The 25,353-nt window shown below is 36.5% G+C and overlaps 1 protein-coding gene across 8 annotated transcripts in view; it reads left to right on the top strand.

Annotated features, from left to right (window-relative positions):
- The window catches only part of TRPM3 (transient receptor potential cation channel subfamily M member 3), a 497,328-nt gene that overhangs the window by 293,150 nt on the left and 178,825 nt on the right, over window positions 1–25,353 (top strand). For 6 of the 8 annotated variants that reach the window (XM_006918420.2, XM_006918432.2, XM_006918428.2 and 3 more), the window contains one exon: window positions 12,597–12,771. In XM_006918420.2, the coding sequence (XP_006918482.1) occupies window positions 12,597–12,771 (175 nt within the window). Of the gene's footprint in view, window positions 1–12,596; window positions 12,776–25,353 lie in introns of those variants that run through there. The other 2 variants (XM_015594542.2, XM_015594541.2) reach the window with 1 other exon arrangement.

The raw sequence follows: 25,353 nt of genomic DNA, 5'->3' as shown, positions 1-25,353 counted from the left end.
GTCAAACTTGACAGCTGCTGTGTTAGAGCATACGCTGATAAGAAGAGCTGAGAACTTGAAATGGGCATTTCTTCAAACCTTTCTTGTGATAATTTTCAATGCACAAACTAGTTCTTTGAACATCAAAATCAGGATTTTGAGAGCAGTCCTTAGAGTGTCACTTTCTTATGTAGCACATTAGGATAGCCCACTTTCTAGAATGATGGTATTAGCACTTATTATTGTAATCAAATGATTCATGGTGACAGCAGTAGGAATAAGCCAAGTAGCTATTTCACACAAACATGGCAGAGCAGGATAATGAGGTTAAACACCCCCAGTGATTAAGGACCCAAAGTACTCAATGCATGCCCCTGGGCCATGACTGTCTCCTGATTCCACATCCTGCACCCCACTATGCTTAAATGATAAAACGTAATGAGGCATTTATTTATAGGAAAGTAGAAGGGATTTGTTTCCAGCGCCAGTATGGATACACTAGAACATGAGAAAAACTTTGAATCGATGATTTTTCCCCCTACAAGGTTTATGCAGGTGCTGCTAGATTGTTCTTGCTATATTCCTTTGCCTAATGATCTAATCCTTCCCTGGAGCTTCATCCCTCTGTGTATCTAGAAGAAAGAATACCTCTGATAATGCACAGCTGTGGTTTAGATGGAGCTAGAAACCTGATCCCAGGAATCATAGAGGGGCAACAGTGAGTCATGGTCTTTTTAAGCAAGGAAGAGATGCAACAAAGTCACAGTGAGAAAACTCAGGCCACTTTTTAAATATCTGAGGTTGGCATCTATTTTTAAAATCTGCCAGAAATGAATCTAACACCTTAAGACATGCGAGAGAGTAACCAAATGTATTAGTTTGTCCAGGACTAAATAGTTCTGGTTTATACCTGTCATCCAAGAGTAACTATTAATGATAACCCTTTCACTTTGCAAAAGTGTCCTGGTAGTTGTATATTAAAGTATATGGTCACCCTGATGAGAGACAACCCAGCAGACTGCAAAGAGTGCAGGCCCTGCATTTTCTAACATGTCTGTTTATACTCAGTTCAGACATTCAATTTACTCTCTCTGTCTCAGTTAATTTAACTATAAATGAAGATATCTCTATCACAGGGCTGTTGAGCAGATTGAGTAAGCCTATGCAACCCACCTAGCTGAGTGCCCAGTACCTGCCTGGTAAGTGCTCAGCGACTGCTCCTTCACCTAAGGGAGGGAGAAACTGTCTACAGTCAATTGGCCCAGTGGACTTTACTACATGAGATCTTTCACTGCAACTCGGAAATTCATAAGGAGCTATGACATCAAGGACAAAAAATGTCTTTCAGATAAAACAATATTTACACTTAAAAAGTAAGTTCAGAGGCTCAAGTTTGTTAGATGCTGCTGCAAAATGAAGCCAGAAACAGAAATGATGGTATTGCTGTTCATGGTGTTGAAGCTTGAGGAAGCCCAAGAAATTATACCTCACTCTTGACAGGACAAGTTTCATATTGACCAGGGGTTGGACACTGGAGTCAGGCAGATGATGATCAAAATATTATTTTTACCAATGACGATGTTGTTGGAGATAATGAGTTAGTGTGAGGGCCAAATGGGTTCACCTACCCATCTCATCCTCCAGACAGTCAACCAGAGAAGTTTGGGTCCAGAACACATACTTTTACTAATATCACAGACTGGCACCAGACCATGGGGGAAAAGGAAGAAGGAAGCTAAATCCTCCCAAATGAAAGACTTTTAGTAGGTTCTATCCAACAGAGAAACACAGACATTAGTAGCCGCTAATCAAGTCACTCAGTTCTACATGCGGAAAAGAATAAGGCAAGGACAAGGCACTGGTGTGTCTCCCTAATGCAGCTCCCTCCACTTGGGAATTTAAAACCAGAGGAAAGAAGGTTTCTCACCACATTGTCACCTGTATTTCTCACTAAGGATTTAGTCACAGTAAAGATTTGATCACATTGGACTTAACGTTATCTTTTGGAAAAGATGCCCAGATAATCAAATAAAAATGTATCACTTTTCCCAATTGTTGGTCAGAAATTGGATTAAATATCATTACTAGATCTCAAATAATCAGTGCTCTTCCTTTATCTCCTATATGATTACAGTAGTAAGCTATTTTAGTATACTTGATGGCGAATGAAGCTCACTCCTAACCTACAGCACCTTAGCTGCCAAAACATATTCATCACCTCAGAGGGAACAGAATTTAGGTTTCCATTTCAGTCAGATAGTTCCCTATTCATTTCAACTAAAGGAAGTAATAGCATCCATGGACATCCTTCCAGCAAGGGGAAGAATGTAAACCTTTGTTTACATCTTTTTCCCCAGTGGCCGGGACATGGGTCTCCAGCTGGGTCCAATTCTGAGAAATAACAAGGCTTCGATTTAAAAGTATAAGATAGCTGAACCCAAATTGGCTGCTCAAGTCCTTAAGAATCTGAACTCTTCCAAACTTAATCCAAATAGACAAGTGAAATGTGAACACTCACCCTCGTCACTCAGTATGTCCTTCTCTAGGACTCTGACCACTGCCATGGCCCAGTAACTAAGGCCTGTGAAAGGATATTTCGTGGCCACTTAAAAGGCTTTCATCTTCACTTTCAGTCGTATACATCAATAGTATTGAGATACGACACTAGGTCCCTTTATAACCACCAATTTATTCCTTTCCCTTCAGCTGTATATTAGTCCTAAAGTGTAAATCTTAGGCATTGGACATTTTAATTTCGTTATTTCACAAGCATTTTTGAACTATTTTCTAAGAGTGAGGCACTATGAAAACCAGAATGTTGCCTAAGAGGGGTGAACCAAACTTTCATTAAAATAAGGCAGAATAAAATAACTGCCAAAATATATGTAAAACAACAACAGAACTACAAAAGAATGAATAATTAATACTGCCTAAATGAACTAGGAAGAGCCTCCAGAATTAGTAACATTTGAAATGGACTTTGAAGAATGAGTTGGGGTCTCTAAGGTGCCAAAATAAATAGCATTTCTCTAATTCTTCCCAGTTCTGAACAATTTGAGAAATAAATGAATTGCTTGATGGAACTCAAAATATCATTTCAGTTGGAGGACAAGTTAAAAAGTGTGGCTTTAAGTCTATTGCCCAGGTAGGCTTAGTGACTCTCAAGAATTAGACAGAACCTCATGGTGAGCCTTCACCCCCCACCATCCCACCACATACACCTTTCGGGGCAGGGCCCCTGAAGGAGCCCAGTGATCTCAGGCTTCCTACAGGCAAGCAGATGCCAGGAGGAAGAAAAGCGAGGCTGAGTGAGCAAACCTAGTTTTTTCTCAAATTTGCCAGATCCAAGTGAGTAAAAGAGCATAGAAAGCCCAAAAATGTGCTTAGGAAAAACTCCTCCTCATAAAATCAGGAGTAGGAGAGCTGTTCCTCTCTGAAAATTAGGATGCCTAAAGGAAAGTAAAAATAATCCTAATCCTAAATGGAAGAATGTGAAGATAGTCTGACGAGACCAGAATCAGAGTGAACAGAGTTCTGGAGAGAGATGAAGCTGCAAATGAAGGTTGTGTCCAGAATATGGGAGCCTCGTCTGTCATGTGAAAGAATTTGTACTTTTATCTATAAGCAATGGGAACCCACTAAAGACTAAAGATTGTTACAGAGAAGATAGTTTATGGATGATAACTAGCAGTTATGCGGTGATTGCTGTGGAGGCAGGAAAATCAGGAAGTCATTTTAGTAGTCCACAAGAAAACCAATGAGCATAGAAACTGAGCATTTGGCATAATTCCTAATTTCATGAGAATTTAAATCCAATCTGAGTGCCCTGGACCTCTCAGGTCAGTTGATTGAGGAAAATTACTTATGTCGTAAACATTTAAAATTTTCTGTGGAAATAACTACATTGTCATTTAACCTATGAGAAATCAGGATATTCTTGATGGCCTTTCAGTATCCTGCTTTTCTTCTGTACCCCAAATTTTCGTGATGAACTATTACATGTAGAGCACTGTATGAGACGCTGAGAATACAAAGATAAACCTGATAGGGAAAAGAGATGCCCAAACATATAATTCATGAGAGAAAACTTCAAGAGATATATAAGATACATACTCATTGACATGGGATTTTTAAAAAAGCAAATGCTGTAAGAACACACAAATGAGAATGGTTAATTCCGCCTAGTGGAGCTCAAAAAGAGAGGCCTGAAGAAGGCTTATCTTTGAATCTGGGAACTGAAGGATGAGTAGCAGTTCCTCACAGAGAATATGTCAAAAAGAACATTCCTTAAAAAAAGGAAAGAATTTTTTGCATTTGGGACAAAGAAAAGTAATTGCAGTCTCCCTCAACTGATGCAAAGAGATTTTTTAATGTAATTTTGCAAAGGCAAATTAATATACATACCAGCAACAACATTACCCTCTCTTCTGCTATCTACCTCTCCCGCCCAGCTCCACTGTGCACTATAGGCTAGGCCTTTCCATGTTTTTTCAATCCATACTTCCCGTGGCTGCTCTGCTGCTTACTAATTCTGCCAAGAAGCCAAAGGAAATTGCATGGGCTGTGGATCTAGATTCGGGCACAATTATGGGAGAGTGTGGGTAAAATATTATAAAGTAAAATAAGTTAGAATCTCTCTGATTACCTTACATTTGAGAAGGCAAGGAATGCCTTTTGATGTGGGTTTTGAACAAAGCAGAGACTAAAGAGACTATAGCCTTGTTTGGATGAGTTTCCTTGTAGACCTAGATCAATTACATAAAAACATTCAGCCTGCAAACAATAGCCCCAAAGAAAATAATGCTGGCTTTTTCCTTTTATGAAAGTAATACTTGCCTGACAGCCCATGGGATTGGCTGTTTGCTTTCCATGGAAACGATTCATGTGGAATGTTGCTTAGATGTCCTGGTTATACACCAACATTATTAGCAAAATATTTCAATCAGAGCTCTCTGGCCATAAGGGAATAACTGTTTCCCATTGACCAAGTAAAAAGCTAAGTTAGCTTATTAGCATATAACATACTTGAAGTCGGTTTATTGTTTATAGGTTTTGTTATTTGGCATTTACATCTGTGTACAACCCACAGACCTCAAAAGACTTAACAAGCTGACTGAAGTATTGAGGAGAGGCTCCTAGTAGAAGGCATCTGGGGAGCAATACAATAAGTCACTTACCCCAAAACAAAGTTTTAGTCTTCTGGGTACTACATAAAGAAATTGGGCTTCCTAAGCATATTATTGGTCTGCATGAAAGAGTATTTAAACTTTGGAAAAGCACGTTTCAAATTATTTATTTGTCAGAATCCTTTTGGTTTAAACATATTAAATGCATTTATTTTGCTTTCATCTTTATGAATCATTTATACATTTAAAGTAGAAATATTTTATAGGCTTAATAAATATAAGAATCTTTATATTCACATTTGTTTAACCATATTGTTCTTATTAAGTGCCAGGTTCTGTTCTACGTGCTTTATAAATAATAACTTCTTTATTACTCAGAACAACCCTATGATTTATGAACCAACTGTGTATGTTAGATACTATGTAGAATGCCAAAACATATTTTTGGTATACCAATTTATATCAAGATGTATTTCTGCCCTACTAGGATATGCATGGTTCCAAATAATATATTATGAATTTTGTGAAGTCTAGCCATGTTGCCAAAGGTTATAGTAACAGGAAGGTAAAATAGACTAGTGACCCATACTGAGAGGGAAAGTGGGAGTCAACAGGAAGCCAGCAGACAAAAGAACGTAGGGGCAATCATGGGACTGAGAATCAGAGGCTGAGAACAAGGACAGGACAGATTCAGCCCAGTTCCAGCAGCCCACAATCTAAGAAAAAGCCTCAGTGTGAGAGAGTGAGACAGTTTAAGCCTTCCAGGGCGAAGGGTAGAGACGGTAGTGGTATTGTGTGAAGAAGCGTGACCAGCAAGCCCAGTGCAATCAAGGCAAAACCCTTGTCCTGGGTCCCACGGTGACAGAGAGGGAGCAGACAAGTGTCTTGACCTAGTTTATCTGTGGAAGATGATGCTGCTCTCCAGAAACTAGAGATAATCAAAGAGGAGTGATTACTCTCTCTGCCCTTGGGCTTCTAGCTCTCCAAAGAATGGATCAAAACCCCTTCTGTTGTTAGGTGAGGAAAGCAGAGCTTTCTTTAAGTGAGGAATGCAGAGCTGCTTATCATGACTAGTACCCAGGCTTCCCCCACAAGCATCAGCTGTACTCCAAAAGGAAGCCTGATACCTGCACAGGTAGTAGTTTTATGCCCAATTTCAACTTGAATATTACCTCTTAAAGACCTACTTCAAAAAAAAATTTGCTATCCAAAATTCCTTTTATACAAAGAGCCCCCAAGGCCTTTCTCCCTGCCAGGGTCTTCATGCTACAGAAAGAGCACATGAAGACTTTTAGGGAAGGTAAGGACAAGTGAAGGCTTCTGTAGAGTAAGATGAAACTAGGGAGGAGAATATTGGGTAGTAATAAACAGAAACTCAATCAAAATAGGTAAAGGGGCATTTTTGATAAGGAGACAGAAATATATCTATAGGGAGGCTAGCAAACTATGGCCCACCCTGTTTTCATATGACTCACGGACGAAGAATATATTTTTCATTTTTAAGTGTTTGGAAATAAAGGAATATTTTATGACATGAAAACTATATGAAATTCAAATTTCAACCTCCATATAAATTCCCTTTTTCTCATTAGTATACCTGTAGTACAAAAAAATTGTATCCAATCAAATTTTGAAATTCATCCATAAAAATTCAGTGTAAATTTATTTTCTCTCTTGTGATACAAGTAGCTGCACAATGTTCTCAATTTGACCCATAGTCCTACGAAGGGTCAAATTGACAATATTAAGTATGTAACCCTTTACAGAAAAAAATTATCTACCTCTGGTCTATAGAGGACTCTATGCAGAAACTACAGCCAAGTGACTATAACTTAGACTAAAAAGTCACTCCAACCCAATCTCTCTCTCTGTCTCTGTCTCTGTCTCTCTCTCTCTCTCTCTCTCCACACACACACACACACACACACACACACACACACACACACCATTTGACTCCCTCTTGATCAGGTTTCTTTACTTGTTTATTTACCCTCACAGAGTCTCATCAAAGTCACCACTCAATAAATGCAATGCTCACTCAGGCCCTCCCAGTTACTCACCTCCAGCCGAGGGGCTCCACTCATTCCAGAAAGGCAAACTGGTCCCCTACAGGTCTGGAATCAAGCCACCATTGAAAGAAGCTAAGTAAGCCTGCCCTTCTGTGCCATGGACAGTCAGTTCTCAATCCTCTGATAGGGGAATATTGACTGGGAGGACATGGTGGGTGTTTCCAGTCCACATGTCACAGTGACCTCCTTTCCTGACCTCTAAGATTTCCCATTCAATCTATTTATCTGCTCCCCTAGTTCTGTCCTTTGGCCTCTGATTGCTAGGCAGAAAAGCAAAGCAAGGACACAATGCCTAAAATGAAATCCAGCTGGTGGGGGCTGGTATAGGATTTCTATGGAAATACCTACAGCAATGATAATTCACAACATAGATTAGTTTGACAATATTGAAAACAAACAAAAAAATAGGGTTTACCATATTAATTCAATAGATTTTATATTCTCAGTCCCCAGAATAAGAAGTGCTATGCAAGCAACATCATTTTCCATCTTTTATCACTGTCTGAGACATTCCTATTAATCCAAATTTTGTATCTTCAGTGTCCTGACAACCTCATATCTCCACATGTGCTGAAACTTTAAATGCCAAGATATCCTGGAATATTGATATTAGCTTTAAATATGGAAAGGTTGTATACAAAGGGGGTCCATTAAGTTGAATACCAATAAGGGAGCTGCTAATGGGATTGGTGATGACAGGAAAAGATATTTAAGAGAATCGCATTATTGTTACTTCTGCCTAATCCTAAAGTAGGTTAGAAATTTATGCTTTAGAAGTCTCAACCTCACGGAAAGACCCTAGCCATTTTTCAAGGAATTTCTTTCCCACTAGAGAACCATAAGTATCTAAAAGTGAAGCATCTCATTGTGTTTTTATTTTGCTTAATAGCGTGTGCGGTACTTTGTATTTCCAAATGCTTTCCTAAGCATCGATGTAGGTGTATAATTATAGTGGCAAAAAATGTGTAGTAATAAAGACCCACATAACTGTTTTGCACTGGGTTTGGCATTCTCCAATTGAGTACATCATCAGGATTCACTTAAAGATGTTTGGGTTTATTACCCATCTCCAAGTAAAGTCAGACATATTTTAGTTATGGTTCTGCAGTCTTAAATAGATAATGTATCCTACCTCCAAAACATGAAGACAATATTCAAAACATCTGCTTCCAGAGAAGACTGAAGAGATATTCTAGTTAAAACGAGACGCATTTTTTTCTTCTGTCATCCTTAGATATTTTCTTGGGCCCCTCTGTCCCTTAGAAGCTCAAAGATTTTCAATCATGTTTTTTCATTTCTTTTCTTTTCTTTCTTTCTTTTTTGCAAAATACAGCATATTAAAATATTCTCTTTCTGTACAATAATAAACTACAATTGTACCTGAGTATTCATGTGCCGGGAATCTTCCTAATCTTCCTAATTATAAGAAAACCTTAAACTGAGTAAACAAGAATAGTTTTGAATGTTCTCAATTAAACACAACAAATTACTAGTTTTATGAAGTTTTCATAAATCCATCCCATAATTTCCAAACCATAGAAGAGATGTACTAAAATTTAAGGTCTCAAAGAATCTAAATCTGAAACTGTTTGTGAAAAGTGTGGTCTTATGCAAACTTAGGACATTATTTTTTAAATAGATAGTTAATTGGTGTCCATTAAAATGAGACAAACAGCTTGACTACCACTTTTCCCATCACTACAGTAATTGCTAATGTCCTCTGAGTTTGTGTAAGGTTCTGTTTGAAAAATGCAAGTTCTGAGGGGGTTACTGAGTCTTATGGCCCCATTTTTAGTTCAAATACAGGAGATAGTGACCAATGTTCTGTTGGTAGAGTCCACCATTGAATCAAAGACCAGTCTATTCATGTAAGAAATTGGGTGAACGGAATGTGTTCAATGCTTTTTAATTTTATGCAAAACTTAATTGTGCAAATTTTAAGTTGTGCAACATAAAATATGTTGATGAAATCTCACTGTATATATAATTTCAAAGCATATGAATTTTCCACACAAACTTTTAAATCATTATGAATCATAATTCCAGAGCTCACAAGTCCAGTGAAATATGTTAAACAGATTTTTAAAAAATATTCCATGTTGAAAATATAATTTAGAATAGGAAGTGTTAACAGAAGAAACAAATAAACACCAGGGAAGAGAGAGAGAGGAATGAAGGGAGGGAGATATCCTACAGATGTGCTTCACCATGGAGAGTTTAGCCAATCAATATAACCAGGTAGCAATAACATGATATAGTTTCCCTAAGCATAGACTTTTGTTAAAACATTCTGGAACTTGTCTCAGAGGTCTCAGTGAGCTTCATAAAAGAACACAAACTGATGCTCTTTGCACATATATCTGTGTGCTTAATTTAGGCTGGGGTTTTGTCGGGGTTCATTAGCAAGTTTTTCGTGGATAGGCTTCGAGGATCCATTAACCCATTGAACTCTATAAAAATATATTTATGCTTGTCTATATGTGCAGTTATTATTTTTCTGGAGAAATGATCACTAGCTTTCATCAGATTTATGAAAGTATTCAAATTTCCTTGCTTCTAAAAAAAAAAAAGCTAGGAACCATTGCTTTAGTTCATTACTAATTATTTGATATTATTTCTTTTCTCAGAAACAAGGGCAATGTGTGTGTGCGTGTGTGTGCATGCGTGCATGCGTGTGTGTGTGTGTGTGTGTATGTGTGTGTGTCCTGACTAAAAGACTTAATGTTGCCATATATTAGCAAGTTTATTTATACAAAGCAGGTATTTTGGGAAATAGCCTGATTCTCCACCACACATGACTAAGAAATTTTTTAAAATGCTTCTGTTTTAAGCTCTTATACACTTTTATTCTGTCTAGAACAAAGTTCCATGTATTATCACTGAAGGAAATGGGAGAGTTTGGAGACATCGATACATTAGATGTATTCGATATTTATGAAAAAGTATATGATATTGTGATGCTTTGCTCCATCCAATTTTTACCACTGATATATATACATATATACAAATTAATATAGTTTTTCATCATTTTAATTGATGACAGCCTCATTCCAAATATAAGGAATCTGATTTTCTAAAATGCTTCTGTATTCCTAGAGGTTATAACAATTTGATTCCTTGAGAAATACATTGGCAGTAAAAAACTGACAGTTTATTTCTCTCAAATCATCCTGTGAAAATTAATCTTTTGCACCTATGTATCCTCTCAAAGAGAAGATTGTTTTCCAGCTATCTTGCCTATTTTTGGTAGACTCTAGATCACTAGAACATTCTAGAAGTTCTGTTCTAGGACTTCTCCCTTCATGAGAACACTGAGTGGATCATAGTTGGTCTGTAAATTGAAATAAAAATCCCACTAACAGAATCAGTGCTCAAGAGTCAGAATCTGGCAAAGCCCTCTCTTGGAAGACCCTGGAATAAGTCTAAATATATCTAACTTCTTGGTATAACTAAATATTTAGTATAACACATCAGATATAGCACATTGTTCCTTGATATGAAACAATATGGGAACATGTACTAAAACAAAACAATGGGTAAAATTAAATAGTATAGTACTTTGGGAAATACCTCATAAAATAACTTTAAACATTGGAAAAGAGACTCTTTTCCAAGGTACATTAAAATACATACCTACATAGAGGTGAGTATTTTTTGTCAGCAAATTCTCCTCTAAAAGAAGAGTTCTGTACTAACATTTCAAATTAGCCATTAATCTTCAAAGTGCCTTTCAACAGGAATTTACTTAATCCTCATATTCAGCAGCAATGGGAAAAGGGTCTTTCTTCTTCATAGACACCCAGACAGAGCTTTAAAGAGAACTTTTGTGTGAGTCACTAAGGGCTTCTGTGTCAAAGGGCAGCAGCATGACCTTTCACTTCCTTCTTAAGTATGAAGGAGTTATTCCCAAACTTCTCTATGCATGGAAAACTCTGATGGGACCATGAGTCATCTCTCTTTCTCTCTCTCCCAATTCCCTTTAGGGAACAAAAAGAAATCTTGACATCTTGCCTTGATCAATAATTGTCATGTTCTTATATTTTTAAAATGTAGATTTAAAACAACAGCCATTTTTGTATAACTGGCATTTTGAACCACTCCTTTAAGATGTGTATCAGGCCATGAAAAACACTGACTTAGAAGAGAGAAGGCCCTCAGAGACTGATGCACTTATACTTTAGAAGTAAAACAGGTCACACAAGTCAAATAAAATCTCCTATTAATGGAGCAAGAAACCAAGCCCCAAACTCTTGTTTCTTACAAGGAAGTAGTTTCTTGATATAAGATAAAACCATAGTGGAAGGGGAAAAGAGGGAGAACTGAGGTGACTAAGATCTATTTTTAGTTCATATCTATAGAAATGGTGTAGAATCCTGATTACTTCTCTTTTTAAAGTAACTGCTTTGTATCCTCCAAAACCATTTCATTTTTACGGTACTGTTCAATTCATTTACTATTCTGAGAAGGTAGAGTGAGAGTCTACAGTGTGATACCAAATTGAGCAAAAGGAAGTTATTCAATGAACAATGATGATACTTGAGATGATACTTAAAAATGAATTTCTCATCATGTCTCTTTAAGATGTTAGGTTGAACCATGTATAAGTGCTGATGTTTGGGCAATTGTTCCTTGAAAACAGCAATGTCTTATAGCTCAGCATAAATACTTTAGGAAAGCTCTGTGAAACCTCTGAATGCAGCTCAATTTAACAAATATTTACTGACCAGCCATCATGTGCCTGGCACCTTGCTCAGTAGTGAAGGATGCAATATTAGTGGATGGCAGATGCTATGCCTCCTGGTACCTTATTATGACTATTAGCTGTTAAGAATCAATAATCAATCTGATCATTTATAATCAGAAATATACCCATAATTTAGCTAACTGTTGATTCAACAAGTCAAAATATACTCCCAACTGACTTTGATTAAAGAATTAAAATCTTTTTATTAAAGAACCATTTTCTTACCACTGTGATGACTCCAGAAAGGTGGCATTTTTTTAACTTCCCATTTTTCATTTAAGAAACTGAACCATTAGATACATGTGAGACTTGCTTAAGATTACCTTTATTTTCATTCTTTTGGCTGCCAGCCCAGTGCTTCATTTACTAATCACTTTCCTTCTCTCCTCCTCCCCCTATGTTCTTTCCTGTGAAGTATGGTAATCAGTGTCCTAACTGACCCAGCATCCTGGAAATTGTTGGGAGAGGGCAAAGTCAAATAGACTCTCTAGTGGGAACATTCTGCTAAAGGATTTTCTGTAAATTTTCACTTAGTATTTTATTCCCTCATATGTTGTTACCTCCCCCTGTGCTCAGTAATTTTAGTTTATGCTTTTTGTTTCTCTTTTTTGTTTCTTTGGTTTGCTGGCTTTGTGTTCTTTTCTTTTCTTTTTCTTTTTCTTTTCTTTTTTAATGCAGGAATCGGTCAAGGCGTTCCAGTGGTGGCGCTCATAGTGGAAGGAGGACCCAATGTGATCTCAATTGTCTTGGAGTACCTTCGAGACACCCCTCCCGTGCCGGTTGTTGTCTGTGATGGGAGTGGACGGGCGTCTGACATCCTGGCATTTGGGCATAAATATTCAGAAGAAGGCGGGTAGGTAATTTGCCAGGCTGAATAGGAAAGCTATGAGCCTGTGTTCCAAGCTTGGAAGAGATCGTATTAGTTGACTAAGACATTTGGCATGGGAACATGGTGGGGAAGAACAAGGGAACATAGTCTATATGTCCTATGAAGTAGAAAATTTCATGAAAGCCACACTAGACCACACTGATGATAAAAAAAAAAAAAAGAGAGAGAACATGGGGAAGAGAAGGGCCATAGGACATGGTCTCCTTTCTTTTCTTTATTTCTCCTTCGCTCTTTTCCTCCTCCCAATAAGATGAAGCAGGTATTAAGTTTTAACACACGAAGCACAGCTAATATGGACTGTATAGTGCAGATTAGTAACTTGGGAGAAGCTGGGATATAGAGCTTCCAGGCTTGGCCACCAAACACCAGCATCACCAAGCTGCTATGTGTTAACAAATGCTAAATTTTACAAAAACGATTGGCAGCCTGTGCTGTCAGATCCCTCTAAATTATCTTGGCAAGTGGAATCTCTGTAAAGGCCATCACTCTGGCCCTATATAAACTCCTCTCGAACCCCTCATTTTCTTTTATTGGTTTATCAGCCCCATCGTGCTACTTTCAACAGTCCAAAGCCCTCATCCCCGTAAAGAACTTTCCTTCATAGCCCTCCCCTCCAATCGGAGGCCCCACTTACTGCACTGAGAAATCCAGACACTCACAGATTATTAGGTCAAGGTAATTCATTTCAAGGTGTGAGTGAATTTAAGGAGGAAAACTCAAGGGAGACATCGAGTTTTAAATAAGGAACTTCCTAACATAATCAGTTCTCCTAACACATGAAACTAGTAGGAAAAGGGAGCCTCAATGGAAATGGGGGTCTTTTATTTATCCCTTTTATAAATTTCGAGCGTGTTTACTGTCTGCCATGCACTGAGATGTGAAGAAGAATGACATACTATTCCTACCCACAAAGAACTCGTCGTAAGGCCAATACGTAGACAAGCTTGTAATTGTGATAAAAGTGACAGGTGAGCTCGCCGACTTCAGGAAACTTCCCCTTCCACCTCTCTCACTCAGCCTGCCTTGAAATAAAGAGATTCAGCCTGGCAGCTCCATGCCATCTCTTCCCTCCCTTTCTTTCTCTGTCTTTGCCAGCAGTCCAGCTCTGCAGGTGAGCCATTGAGTCAGCACACTTTCTTCCTAAGTGCTTAAACTTACATATGTGAAAGGAGGAGTAATGAAAAGCATAGGGCCTCTAGCTTAACACTGCAAACACTAGCTGTGATTTTAGGCTCTGTTAAAGCTTTTGATTTTTTTTTTTTTAAGCTAATATTTGTAAGCACAATGTTGAAGTTTGCTTACTGGCAAATTTAATTAAATTACTTTTATCTTCTTCATTGATGGTAAATGTTGGTCCTTTTATACCTAAGGAGATAAAAAAGAGGACTTTTGCCCAAATGCCTCCACGTTCATTACAAACCAAAGTTCAAGATCCTTAACTATGCTTTGCTTTTATTAAAAATCTAGCCAGAATTCTCATTGATTTCAACACAGTAATTTATTCCTTTTTCTGAAGTAACTAAGGAATAAAGTTTTCATCTTTGGCTTACTTTTTTGCTTCCTAGTGCTTATAATTATTTTACTGTATTCCAATAAAGTAGATACAAGTTTGCATTCAGAATGCATGTTTTCTTTTAAGAAAACTAATGAAAAAGTAAGGTGCTCATCTCAGCATTTCAGGTTTCTAGGTGTATGCACAATGAAAGTCTATACCTACTGGCTATTTTTTTTTTCATTATCTTGAGTTGTGTACCTTGAAACTATTAAAATCTTTAGTAAGTGCCCTTCCTAATTCTGTTTTAATAATAGAGGAATTGTACATTTTAGAGCTAGGTGAGACTCTGTGTTATTTAACCTGTGAGATAGATGCACAGAGAAATCAAGTGCTTTGTCAAGGCCACACAGCCCACCATCCCAGGTCAGGAATCTTTCAAGGGTATTATAAAAAATCATTGAAATGTGTTTCATGGCATGTGCCTTACTGTTTCTCATATAGTAGTATTTCAATGGTAATGTCTTTTAAATATGTAAATGCACTTAAGTTGCTTTCAGCTTCCTCTTTGCATTACAGTTTCTTAATTTTTAAAATTATTCTGTGTATTATAAAAAGATAAAAATCAGTACATTCCTGGTTGTAAACCAGTGTCTGTGTTGATCAACCCTACCTCATGTAGATTCTTCTCTTTCCACCACCCAGACCATTATGCTCCAACCTGAAAATTAAGTCAGAAATCCCATGTCCCTTTAACTTTAATTGCTAGCTTTAATTTTAAAACTAAAGTTTAACTTTAGTTCTAATTATTCTATGGCCAAAATATGCAAAAGCACATCTATATGGGATCTATACAAACATATGGACCATGACTGATTATCGAAGAATGTGAAGTCATGCATATAACTAGTGTGGAGATAATGAATTAAAATATGATTTTATATATTAAGAATTATTAAAAATTAAAACTTTATTGTAAAGAAAGATTTAGAAATGGTTATTAAGAAAATAGAAGCTTAAAGAGAAGATTTGTATTTGTGTGTGTGTGTGTGTGTGTGTGTGTGTGTGTGTGTGTAGTGTTATGGTTAAAAGTACCTTCTTGCTTGCTACTCCAGGAAAAGAATTATAAATTTATCACGATAAAATGAATTCAGAATATTTCTGTATTCTGTCTGAATAACTGCCAGAATTAATCGGGTTTATTTAGCTTGAAATGAAATTGTCTAGCCACACATGTGCAGCTAATTTAAAAAATTATTTCAAAGAATATTGTTTGGCAATTGTGTGCTTTCTTTAGGGAAAAAAAAAAAAAAAGAATTAACTCACCAACACTTGAATCACCAGGAAGGATTTCATCTTTGATTTTCAACAAAGTCCAACAGAGTTGGGACATGCTTCACTACAAATAAATATAAATGCATAATTTTTTCATATAAACAAATCTATGGAAATAAGTGTGTATGATTGTACGTATAAAATTGACTGTAGGAACATACTTACCCTGTTTATAAAACTTAAATTAGGATTTGAAATAACTGATTTTACTTTTTAGTTACTTTGGTAATTTAAATATGATTAAAATTTTTAAAATTTACTTACAGGTTGTTAAATAGTATAGGCCCAAGGACTAGAAATATGTACATTCAGCTATGTAACTTGTCATTTTACAATTTTAAAAGAGTGAGTAAAATAGTCACACCTCTATTTTAACCTTTGTGGACTTGATATCTTGCCTTTAAATTCCCTGGTTTTAACCATCTTCCAAGAATATGAATTTGAAAGGGAATAGCTTTAGAAGCAAATTATAATTGGCAAAACTAATTAACTTTTGTAGATGAGATTATTTGAGGTAGAAAAACACACAACTTTATCATAACATAAAGAGGTTTGGATAAACTAGGAGACAGTTACAATTAAATTCTTATTTTTGTCTTTTTTCCCATATCTCTGCTCTATGGCATATACTACCTGAAAGAAATGGTCCAATTCTCCTCTTTTATTGTTGTACTGGATTTTCTATTTCTCATCTGTCATAGATTAAAATGAGTCACAAGTCACTTTCCCTGGCTAATTTCATTGCTTTAGAAACATTATCAAATTTTATTTCTGAATCATAAATAAATAAACACTGCAAACACAGATAGATTAATGCTACCTAAGTAGCATTAGATTCAATTACCTAAATTTTTAAACAGTAGGATGTCACTTTATGCTGTGTCTGACTAAGCAAGATGCCCATAGTCAGGAAGACCTCTCAGGGTCCAGGTGCCTGAAATAGAAGTCAGAGAGTACTTTGCCTGATCATTGTCAACCTAAGTCTCAGATTGCAAAGAAATGTGGTCTTGTCTCTCGTTTATCAGCCGGTGAGCAAGTATTGCACAGATAAAAGGGCATTTGAATGAATGGGTATTCTGAGATGATGCCCCTTATTCATCTAAATTTTATTACTGATGGTTATGTTAATTTTGGCATGTTTGTCCCAAAATAATCATCTGGATTTACCTTTTTAACCACCCTAGGGCAAGAAGTAGAAATTGCAGTAGCAGAATGCCTTAGAGCTTTTAAGTAGTCTGTTCACACCTTCTGGAAAGTTATCAGTGAAGCAAATACCAAAAGACTTTTTTCATTTAATTAAATATATTTGACATATAATATTGTGTAAATTTGACATGTACAATTGTTAATTCGACATATTTATATCTTGTAATATGATTGTTGTGGTAGCAATACTTAGCAACTCTATTATATTACATAATGATCCTTCCTTTTAGTGGATGGGATAATTAAGTTTTAGTTGTTCACATTCTTATGTGACAGTATAATCTGTATTAGATATTTTGAAGAAAAAATGAGCACTGGCTTACTCTTGAGGACAGGAGGATAGATAATATATTCCAAATAAAAATCTGATTTTCGTGTTTAAAGGGAGCTTAATAAGGATCCGTACATTTTTGGGTTAGCTTAGTTAAAGGCATAAATGGAATGTAAAGTAAAGATGAAAAAGGAAAAATATATTGCATGGCTTCAAATTATAAAACTATATTCTAGCAAAGATATGAAAAATGTTCGTTTATCTCCAAATACATATCAAAATAACCAAAAACAGGAGAGAGTCACCAGAAAACTAAGCATTTTAGAAACTCAGGTGTAGTCTGTATTCCCTAGGGCATATCATTCTATGCAGTGGTCACTAATGTCTTCTTCTGCTGCTCAAAAGATTTCCATCTAAAGCCAAAGGATATCACAGCCCTATCATTTGTCTCTATAAGATCTGCTGAAAGAAAGTAATTGATAGCGATGGTTTATGTTCCAGCATGATTTAGACATAATTGGAATGTCAAGTGAGAAAGAAGGAAACAAAAATCAAGTATGTAGACTTCAAGTGTCTATTTTAGTTGTTGTCAATTTCATCTTAGCTGCCTCTTTTCTAGAATTTTCTATAAGAAGGAATGTCAAAACTTGATTCTGTTTTTTAACTTTCTCAGAAGGAAGTAAGGAAAGTTGGAAACATCTTGTACAGACAAAGGATACTGGTGTCTTTATTTATAAGAATTTGTTGTTTGGGAGGTTTTTTGGTAAACTATTTTCCAAGTTAACATTTATTGAGTGATTACTATATGCATGGAACTATTAGAGAATGAGCAAGACATGCCCTGTCAGGGACTTTATAATGGAGATTAAAACATAGACATGAATACAGATAACCAGAAGGTCAGATGCTATGATAAACGTATAAAGTGTTACAGAAGCCCAGAGGACAAAGCACTTGAGTGTAGCATTCCTCATGAGAATCTATTCAATGGAACCATGTATGTTAATTATCTACAAAATGACCATATCATGACTCTATTTCTCCTCCTTCCCTTTTCCATCAAAAACTAGATCTAAAACTGAGGGTCAGCATAAATGAGAAAAAGCTAATATTTTACTCTTTCTTATAAAACTCAACACAGAAAAAAGAATCAATCTGAATAGGATTGAAGGAAAGTTGGTAAAAGGACAAGTTCTATGAATAGTGTGTTGGTGGTGTGTATTTGTGTGGTGGTGTGTGTTCGTGTGTATGTATATTATTAAATTGAACTATATATATTCAAATTCAAGGTAAATAAATTTAATCAATAAATTAATCTGGTAAAATTTAATTTAATTATATATAATTAAATACATACATCAATGTCTATATTTATACATACACAAGTGAAAAAGATAGGACCAATGAGACTTTTCAAATCAATCAATCACCAGGTACTTTTTGAATGCTCATTTTAGGCACAAAGTATCCCTTTCCTCAAGATTTATAATCCTATTTGAACTAATATAATAACAAGTAATTTTCAATTAAATGTTACTAACTGATTTCAAAGAAGGCAGAGAGTAGATGGTGAAAGTTTCATGTAGAGATTTTTATTGCGATTTTTCCCTCTGTGGAACACATAAAGATGTAATTATATAGATACCTCTGTCATTGTATCCAAGTTCCACAAAGCTAGAGTAGCTACATTTATTTGGGAAAGTGCAACATGAAATAAACACTTTTGTCATAGTTTGTTATTTGATCCCTTCGTGTTTGTCAACATGAGGAGAATGAAACATTAACCTTAAAAAAAACATCTAGAGTTCATGGGGGAAAGGACTAGTGAGGGAAAATTTTTATTCATCCAAACCGGCCATTCAGTTCTCTACATTGGTTAAATTTACTCTAGAATTGCTCAACTCCAAGTAGGGAAAATGTGGCCTTGAACATAAATAGCAAACATCAGAAAAACATAGAGCTGGGTAATCTATTATGACAAAGAAATCCTTTTTAGGGAACCACTTCTAGCCCATCAAGACCAAGTGAAGATTTCAAAGGTATCACTTATGTTTCTCAGAGATTTTCTTAGCTAATTTTTGGCTGCTTGTTATATAGAAAATTTTCAAAATAAGTATGTGGTTATTACACTTTAGCATGCCTGAGAATCACCTGAAAGTCTCAGGAGACACAAATTCCCCCTAACTATACTGATTTGGTGTGCCTGGGCTGGGGTGCAGGAAAATGTATTTGAAACCAAAATACCAGGTGATTCTCAGGCATGCTGAAGTGTAATAACCACTTTCAGAAGCTCTTTTAAAATTTATAAACATTAGTTTCTCTTTATACTCCTCTAGTGTTTCCAAAAATAGTTTCTTTACTTTCTATCCCTCATGTGCATTCTCCTCACACAAGTCATTGCATTGTTACCACAAGCCCTTTGTAACCTCTGCCAACTGTTGTCTTTGAAACTCAGTTGACTTGAAAAGTTTATTTAGCATGAATCACCTAATTTTTTTTCTTTTTCACAGTTGTTCTTGCTTCCAAACATCTGTCAGATATGAAAATTCTAACTCTGAAAAGATAGCTATACCACAAAAATACTCATTTTGACAGGACTGGTAGACTTCTCTGTTCGTATTTTTATTTACATGGATTTCTTAAGGGCATGCAGTTCACTTTCTCATTTCATTTGAAGATGATTTTCTGACTACTTTAAAATAGATGACCAATTTGAAAAATGAAAGAAAAAAAGACTATGAGAAAAGCAAAGGTATTTAAAAGTGAACTGGTGCTAGTGGTTATGAACAGTGGGTATCTGCACTTGAGAGGCCATGGACAGTCATTAGAGTCGGTAAGTCCAGCATTAGGTCCTACCTCACTTTGACTTTACAACTGCAGTGAACAGCTATTTAAGAGTCCCAATCTCCCACTTGCCTATAGTATTGATTTTCACTTTTTTAAACCCCCCCAGACCCCTTCTCAAATGAAATCTCAGGTAGAAATGCAGTATCTAAAACAGACAAGACAAAGGTTTATTCTGTTGAAGCTGGAGTGGAAGGCCTAGACCACCGATTCTCAATATTAATTTAAAAATTGAGGGCTTATTATCAAATTGCTGGGACTCATCTCAGATTTTCTAGTTCGGTAAATCTGATTGGGGCAGGTTATTTGCATCTTAAGAAAGTACCCAGGAGATGCTGATGCTGTTGGTCCAGAGACCATACTTTGAGAACAACTGGCCTAGATCCTACCTCTCTCTGCCTGGCTCTCACCCACTAAGGAAGCTCTGAGGAGCAGCTCTGGAGTTCCTTCTCAAAATTCCAGGAGCTTCATTGTAGAACCCAGTTGAAGACCATTAATCTATGGGTTACGTCCACATTCCTTAGCTTGGACTCTAGATTCTTTGCATTCTGGCCCCAGACTCTCTAGAGCCATCTCAATGACCATTCATTCACCTGATCATACAACCAACTGCCCTCCCCACTGCTCTCCAAACAGAAAGCACTTCCATAGGCTTCTCTGACTTAGCATGAGATATAGATGTACATTTCTGTTTTTTCTTATTGTTAGTTTTTTTAATTTAGGTTTATTTGACATATAACATTATATTAGTTCCAGGTGTACAACATAACAATTCAATATTTGTATACATTGAGAAATGATCACCATAAGTCTAGTAACATCCATCACCTTACATAGTTTCGAAAAAATTTTTTTCTTGTAATGAGAACTTTTAAGATGTGCTCTTTTAGCAACTTTGAAATTTTCAGTGCAGCATATATGTTTCTTTACCCACTTAGTTTCAAGGAGGTTTTTGTCTGAAGTTCTGTGACATAACCTCTTTCTCATGAGAAGAAACAGTGAGGGCTTTAAAATGCACAGATACATTTAAAACATATTTAAGCGAATCACAGGTAATAAAATGTTCTGGTATTTAATTCCTCTACATTAGAGGAAATGAATTCTGAATCAACCTGACTGACATTAGAACCTGCAGCTGCTAGAAATATAGTGGATTAACATTTCACCCAGTGGTATCATGAATAATAATGTTGCAATGCACCTAATGAGTTTTTCTTCAGATTCCCCATGCAATTCTCAGATGTTGATCATGAACCACAGGATTTATGAAAACTAAATTCAGTAGTGACCACCTGCTATTAAAAGCCTCTTCAACCAGAGAAACACTAAAGATGCATTAAAGTGGCACTCCAAAGTCAACTCCAATCTGGACTGCTGTTGTCTAGAAAAGTCTCCATTCAGTTTCAATTAAGTCTTTTCTTTATTGTCCTAATTGTTAGATAGCTATCCTAGAGTTGATACACACATTTATTGTGCTCTCTGGGGATAATCAATGCAAATCAAGTGTCCACCCCTTGAGTGGTGACCTCTGAAGATCTTGAGTAAACAGTCATGAATGAGTTCCTCTAAATTTATGTGAGCCCCAGTTTAGTGTCTTGGAGACAGACCTAAATTTTTGAGTTCTTTAACCCTATGATCTCCTTGGTTTTTCACCATTTCATAGTATATTTGAGATTTTATTACCTCCAGTGCAGAGATGACAAATAGTTTTAATCCTGAGTGTCAATAATAACCAACTGGCTTCCGAGAATGATGAGTTAAGAATGATTCTGAGGCTACATCTGGGCTCAGAGGAAAGATTACTGTGAGAGATTAATAATGAAGCAAAGAAAGAAATTTACAATCAGTGTGCCATGGATGTCTACTCTTACTTTAGAAAGAAGACGAAATCTTATAGATAGCCCCATGTATCACTACCATGCAATCATCAAATATCACATTGAATTATGACGCCAAGGGAAAAATAAGAAATTTATTTGTCTAAAAGACTTCTCCTCTGAATAAATGTTGAACTAACTTTTTAAGCATATCAGTGGAAGAGGTGCCAGTTTTTGCATGCCCAAGGAGCCTACACATCTCAGTCAGCTCTGATTCTATCTTTTATGCAGGGCCTAAAAAACAAACAAAAAGCCTGACTGTTCTGTTTGCCTGGCTCCGTACAATAGTCGTTGGTGAGATTTTATTTGGAATGAACTCTGAGGATATGTTTTCCTTACAATTTTGGCAGCAGAAAAGCTACCTGACCATGTGGCAGCCCCTGTACCCTTTGGCAACAATTCAATCTCTACTCGGGCACATTCATAATCAAAGGCAAAGGAAAGAAGAGAAATCACAGAGACACTGTTCAAGATTTTTCACCTAAATGTCCTGTTAGTCCCTGTCTTATGTGAAGAGTTTGGCAGCTCTGTCTGCCTCAAGAGCAGTACTCTCCAATAAACATTTCTGTGATGATGGAAATATTCTATATCTCTGCTCTCCAATCAGATAAGCACTGAGCACTTGCATTGTGGCTAGAGTGACTAAGGAATTGAATTTTATTTTTGCTTAATTGTAACAAATTGAAGTCTGAATTGCTACATGACCAATGGCTACTGTATAGGATTGCACAGCTCTAGCATTTCTGCAATTGGGTTCCACAAAACTGGGAACCCTTGAGTGCCTGACAGATTTCCATTGTTCTCTTTACTTTTTGATCATATTCTTTCATCCAGCCAACATTATGTATCCAGTCATTCGACCAATGTTTTTTGAATGACTACTGTGTTCCAGGCACTGTTCTAGGCACTGGCAAAAACACACCCGTGAATCAATAGACAAAAATTCCCACTGTTATGGAGCTTACATTTTGACAGGGTTAGATAAATAATAAGAAAGGAACATAATATATAAGCACATGTAATATTTTAGAAGGTGATATGCTGTTGGGAAAAAGAGACGGGCGAGAGAAATCACGGGAAGGAGGTAGTGAAAAAGCCTCTGTGTTCAGCACCCGGGTGATCCCTGAGAGAAGAGAACACAGAAGTAATATAAAGTACAGTCCCTGCATCCATGGAATTACAGTCTAGTTAGGATTTTCTTAGATTACTTTGTCTTTATGAAATGTCATGTGAGAGAAGCACAAAGCTTCTCTCATAGATACTAAGTGCCTTTCTTATCACGCTCAGCCTTACCGTACCACCCACCTTCTGTTTCCTTTTGTATGTGTATCTGTACCTTCTGTTTTACCACATCTGGCTCAGGATTCTAGAATAAATTTTTTTAAAAAAGTAAAGCCAAAGAAAGTAAACAAAAATAAGTCATGTTTGCCCTATGGATAGCGGTAAATGAAATTTTATTGAATAAATCGCACCATCAAGGTGTATGCAATCGGCCCAATTATAAACTTCTCTAAGATCGTTCTAACTACCTCACATTTCTGGAAGGAAACACTCAGGAAAAACCCAGGTGAACAACTTCTCTAGGCTAGATACTGAAGCAAGATTTCTTATGGGTTTACCTGATAAAGGCTATTTGTATCTGAAGTTGATCTTCAGTACAAAACAAGACAAAGACAGAAACAGACCAGATGGATAGTTACCAGAGGGGAGGGGGCTGAGGGGAATGGGTGGAAAAGATGAAGGAGAATATAGTCATTAATATTGTGATAAGTTTGCATGATGACAGATAATTACTAAAATTAGTGGAGTGATCACATTGTAAGGTATAAAGTGTCAAGTCTCAATATTGTGCACCTAAAGCTAATATAACCAATATAATACTGTATACCAACTATACTTTAAAAAAAAAAAAATTTTTCATTTTAAAATAAGTTGGGCAAACTATTCATCCCATCCCATCTACTGGCTCCTTTTGTGTGTTCCATTCACATTTTCCCAAACTTTCTAGCAAACCATTAATACCAGTCAGTTACAGTTAAGCATAAATTTAACATGAAACATCACTTATCCCGAGTTGCTCTTAGGGCTTCTAATTGTTGAACAAAATATTTGTTTGCCTTTTAATTAATTAAAAGGAATTTCAGGCCTCTGATAAGCTAGAGGAATAGCCCTGGGAAAGTGGTGGATCCTTGAAATCACATGCCTCAGTCTTCTCACACATGAGACATATAACGTCCTGTTTCAAGGATAAAACAGAAGAGATCTCCACTTGTATCCAGTCATTTAAACAACAAATCGTTAACTTTCCATTACTACACTGTGTAGAACCTACATAGTTAAATTCGTAGAGTTCATTACCAAAGATTCCTCCTGCCTCATTCCCTTGTCTTCTAAGCCCAGCTCTGATGCTTTCAGCTATAGTATAATTTTTAATAAGTCAGTTCAGCTCTCCAAACTTCACAGTCTTCATCTATAAAATGGCCGCTCTAAAGTTGCATCATTCCTTTATCCTGAAGTTCAAATCCCTCAGCAGAATTTTCAGATTAGCATTTTTACTGAAACATACAGACTCCAAAATCATCAAAAGTTGACATGTTATCTTGCTAGTGATTGGAAGCTATTGCAGGGTTTTAAGAAGGACGCGATCGCATCATGTTTGCTTTGTAGAAGAACCATTCACTCAACACTGGGGAATGGATTAGAGGAGGATAGAGAAGGAACCAAGATATGATGAGTGCCTAAATCAAGGCAGATCGAGAATGAAGTGGACTAGAACAATATTTTAGAAACTCAGGTCGCTCTGTTATTCAATTTCTGGCAGGTGCTGTTGTTGCTTTTCTTCTCCAAACAGACCCCACAGTGAGATGAGGGCACCAAGAAAATACCCTACCGTTTTTTGCAGGTGACTTAACCGAGCATCACAGATTGACCCAAGCATGAACACATTTTATAGAAGATGTCCCTTACATACAGCAAGTAACAGAGACAAGGTATGACGATAGTATCCATGGGGGAAAAAGTTCCAGCCAGGTGCCCAAGGCCTAAAAGAACTACCTGGTAATTAGTAGGTACTAAGTAAATGTAAATAGGCCACTGGATAAAAAGAAAATATTTGCAGGTTCCATGCTTCAAATCAGTAATAACATTTTGGAAATATTTGTGAGTGGTTAGACTATTAGTTTTAAAGAAAATTGTGGTTCTCATTATAATCAGCTATTAAAAGATGGACTTTAAAGTTTAAAAGCTGAGGCTGTTTATCACTGAAATGAAAAAATCAGTTTTACAGTGTCTCATCTGAACAGAATCACTTGATGAAGTTGCTCATCTCTAAGATGATCACAATTAATATATTCTTTTTCTGCATATTTATGCTTTTCCTCCACCAAGATGAGTCTATCTCTTTCTTCCTCTTGAACTGGGGCTGCTCTTAATGACTTGATTAATCAAATGTAAGGAAATCACTTTCTGGAACTTCTGAGCTTCAGTCATAAGAAGCTTTGCAGTTTATGTCGAACTCTTTA

The sequence above is a fragment of the Pteropus alecto genome, unplaced genomic scaffold (genome assembly GCF_000325575.1).
Source record: "Pteropus alecto unplaced genomic scaffold, ASM32557v1 scaffold95, whole genome shotgun sequence".
In the NCBI taxonomy this organism is placed as follows: domain Eukaryota; kingdom Metazoa; phylum Chordata; class Mammalia; order Chiroptera; family Pteropodidae; genus Pteropus; species Pteropus alecto.
Note: the sequence above shows the minus strand (reverse complement) of the source record. Positions and strands in the feature narration are given on the sequence as shown.